Source organism: Bison bison, unplaced genomic scaffold (genome assembly GCF_000754665.1).
Source record: "Bison bison bison isolate TAMUID 2011002044 unplaced genomic scaffold, Bison_UMD1.0 scf7180017860351, whole genome shotgun sequence".
Classification (NCBI taxonomy): Eukaryota; Metazoa; Chordata; class Mammalia; order Artiodactyla; family Bovidae; genus Bison; species Bison bison.
Genome location: NW_011490923.1, coordinates 7,960 through 11,542, shown reverse-complemented (window position 1 = coordinate 11,542; position 3,583 = coordinate 7,960). Strand labels below are relative to the sequence as shown.

The following is a 3,583-nucleotide window of genomic DNA, read 5'->3' as shown; positions in this document are numbered from 1 at the left end:
CCAGCCATCTCATCCTCTGTCATCCCCTTCTACTCCTGCCCCCAATCCCTCCCAGCATCAGAGTCTTTTCCAATGAGTCAACTCTTCGCATGAGGTGGTCAAAGTACTGGAGTTTCAGCTTCAGCATCATTCCTTCCAAAGAAATCCCAGGGCTGAAATCCTTTAAAATGGACTGGTTGGATCCCCTTGCAGTCCAAGGGACTCTCAAGAGTCTTCTCCAACACCACAGTTCAAAAGCATCAATTCTTTGGCATTCAGCTTTCTTCACAGTCCAACTTTCACATCCATACAGGACCACTGGAAAAACCATAGCCTTGACTAGACAGACCTTTGTTGGCAAAGTAATGTCTCTGCTTTTGAATATGCTATCTAGGTTGGTCATAACTTTCCTTCCAAGGAGTAAGTGTCTTTTAATTTCATGGCTGCAGTCACCATCTGCAGTGATTTTGGAGCCCCAAAAAATAAAGTCTGCCACTGTTTCCACTGTTTCCCCATCTATTTCCCATAAAGTGATGGGACCAGATGCCATGATCTTCGTTTTCTGAATGTTGAGCTTTAAGCCAACTTTTTCACTCTCCACTTTCACTTTCATCAAGAGGCTTTTTAGTTCCTCTTCACTTTCTGCCATAAGGGTGGTATACTAACACATATATATGGAATTTAGAAAGATGGTAATGATAACCCTGTATGTGAGACAGCAAAAGAGACAGAGATGTATAGAACAGTCTTTTGGACTCTGTGGGAGAGGGAGAGAGTGGGTTGATTTGGGAGAATGGCATTGAAACATGTATATTATCATATGTGAAATGAATCGGCAGTCCAGGTTGGATGCATGATACAGGATGCTTGGGGATGGGCACTGGGATGACCTAGAGGGATGGTATGGGGAGGGTGGTGGGAGGGGGGTTCAGGATGGGGAACACGTGTATACCCATGGCAGATTCATGTAGATGTATGCCAAAACCAATACAATATCGTAAACGAATTAACCTCCAATTAAAATAAATAAATTAAAAAAAAACTATAAACCTTCAAAGTTATTAAAAGAAAACACACACAAAAAGAAATAAAACATCATATAGAGAGAAATTTTAATACATAAAAGTATTCAAAAGGATGCATAAAATTAATTCATTAAGTTATCTTAATATTTATTGACTACCCCATTGCCAGGAGTGTGCCCAGTGCAATTGGTTGATAGTTCTCCCATCTTGAGGTTTTATATACTAGAGGCAGAGGCAGATATTAGTTAAACAACCACAGAAACAAATGCAAAATTGCAAACATGAAAATTACACTGTCATATTGTAATAGAGGATTTGATGTAAGCAACAAAGTCAGTAAAGATTTCCTGAAGAAGCAACTGGAGCTAAAATCTAAATGATAAATAGATGTTGACTAAGAATGGAAGACAAAAGATTCCCTGAAGGGAAACAATCTGTGCTTCCCCTTGAGGCCAGAGCGGGCACTGGGAGTGAAACCTGGAACTACACTGAGAGAAAATGAGAGGAGATTTATACAGGATGAGGCTGAAATAAGTAGTGGGATACTCTTTCTAGGAGAATGAGAAGGCAAGGAAAACTTAAAATCTTCCTCCAAGGAAGGCAATATGAACAGACTAGATATTTATGACTATCACTTGGATCCCTGTGTACAGAGTAGGTTTGAAGGAATCTGGACTGGATGTTGGGGCTTTCCATGTGGTTCTAGTGGTGAAGAAAGTGTCTGCCAATGCAGGAGACTTAAGGAACGTGGGTTTGATCCCTAGGTCAGGAAGATCCCCTGGAGGAGGGCATGGCAATCCATTCCAGTATTCTTGCCTGAAGAATCCCATGGACAGAGGAGCCTGGCAATCTGTACAGTCCATGGGGTCACAAAGAGTTGGGCACAACTGAGTGACTTAGCACACAGCACACAAATGGAAAAAATAGGCTATACTGGATGTATGACACTTTGGCAAGCACGGGAAACTAATGTTGGATTTTTACAGTGCACTACAAAATGTTCTATAAATTTGCATTGAAAATATTTGATTCATATCTCTATCTCCTCCAGGCCATATATCTTGAGGTGCTTCAATGTATTTTTAGAAACAATCCCAGATACAGAATAAATACAATGCCATATATAAAGAGAAATGAATGGTTTTAGGAGACAGATAAAAGAATGAATAATTGGTTCATGAATATACCTATATGTGAACAGTAGGAAACCAGTAGTGTCATTTGTTTAGGCTTTCAAAAATCTTCCCAACAGGGTTTATGTCACCAATAAAAAATATTGGTAATTAAGAGAAAGAGTAGTGAGAAAAGAGGCAGAAAGGCAGAAGACAATGAGGCCAGAGAGACTGGTATTTCCTTAGCCTGGAATCAGTACTTTGTAACTTGTTGAGGGAGAATCTTAACAGAAGATTTTCCTACTGAAAAAGATATCTATATCCTCAAAATTACAAAGAGATAACTGATATAATAAACCTGAAGGACTTGGAAGACATGTGAGTATTATCCAACTCACCAAAGGAATGAGAAAAAGACCCATTCTTGGTAAATGTGGAGATTATCAATGGAATAATTAGCATCTTGGTTACTTCAAGATGTAGATTATGAGTAAATATATGGACAAATTGAAACAATTATCAGTTTAAAATTTTGAAAGAAAAGAGAAGTAAAGAAACTAGCTAGAAAGAAATGATTATAATTAGAACATATGTGTGTAATCCCATATAAATAAACATAAATTTTGAATTAAGGTTTTATTTGTCTGAATGTTTATTCTCTTTAGGGAAGAGAAGCAGTCTTTTAGAGTGTGGTAACACTCAGAGCTAATGAACTAGAAAGAGCTAATTTCATAATACCAGATACAGGCAACATAATAATCAGGATAAAATCCTTTTAATATCATTTATGAAATCTTAAAACTCATGAATGGTCTGAAAGCTCTCTTCATTGCTACCTTCATCTCTTTGTTCCTGAATGTGTAGATGACTGGATTTAAAAAAGGAGTGAGGACAGCATCAGAAAGAGCAAGAAACTTGTCCATTTGGGAATTGGGGTGTGGCCAAGTATAGATAAACATGGTTGGACCAAAAAACAAAATAACCACAGTGATGTGAGCTGACAAAGTGGACAGGGCCTTGGGTGAACCACCTGAGGAGCGTTTCCAAACAGTTAACAGGATGAACATATAGGAGATGAGGAGTATAAAGAAGGAACTAACACAGATAAACCCGCTATTGACAGTGACCATGAACTGAAGTCTGTAAGTATCTGTACAGGCCAGTCTGAGGAGCCGAGGAAGATCACAGTAAAAGCTGTCCAATACATTCGGACCACAGAAGGGCAAATTAACAATAAATGCTAGCTGGAACAGTGAGTGGCTGACACCAAGGGCCCAGGCAGCAGCCAGAAACAAAATGCACATCCTCGGGCTCATGATGCTCAGATAGTGGAGAGGCTTACATATGGCAACATATCTGTCAAAGGCCATGGCTATGAGCAGCACCATCTCCACCCCACCAATGACATGGATGAAGAAGATCTGAGCAATGCAGCCTCCAAAAGAAATGACTTTACGCTTTCTGAAA

General features: G+C 39.2%; 1 protein-coding gene across 1 annotated transcript; it reads right to left on the bottom strand.

Annotated features, from left to right (window-relative positions):
• Positions 1–2,901: 2,901 nt before the first annotated feature.
• Positions 2,902–3,577, bottom strand: LOC104982537 (olfactory receptor 4F21-like; the record flags this gene model as incomplete). Its single annotated transcript, XM_010831961.1, has 1 exon — positions 2,902–3,577. A coding segment is annotated over one exon (676 nt), but the record flags the coding sequence as incomplete, so codon positions are not given.
• Positions 3,578–3,583: the final 6 nt, after the last annotated feature.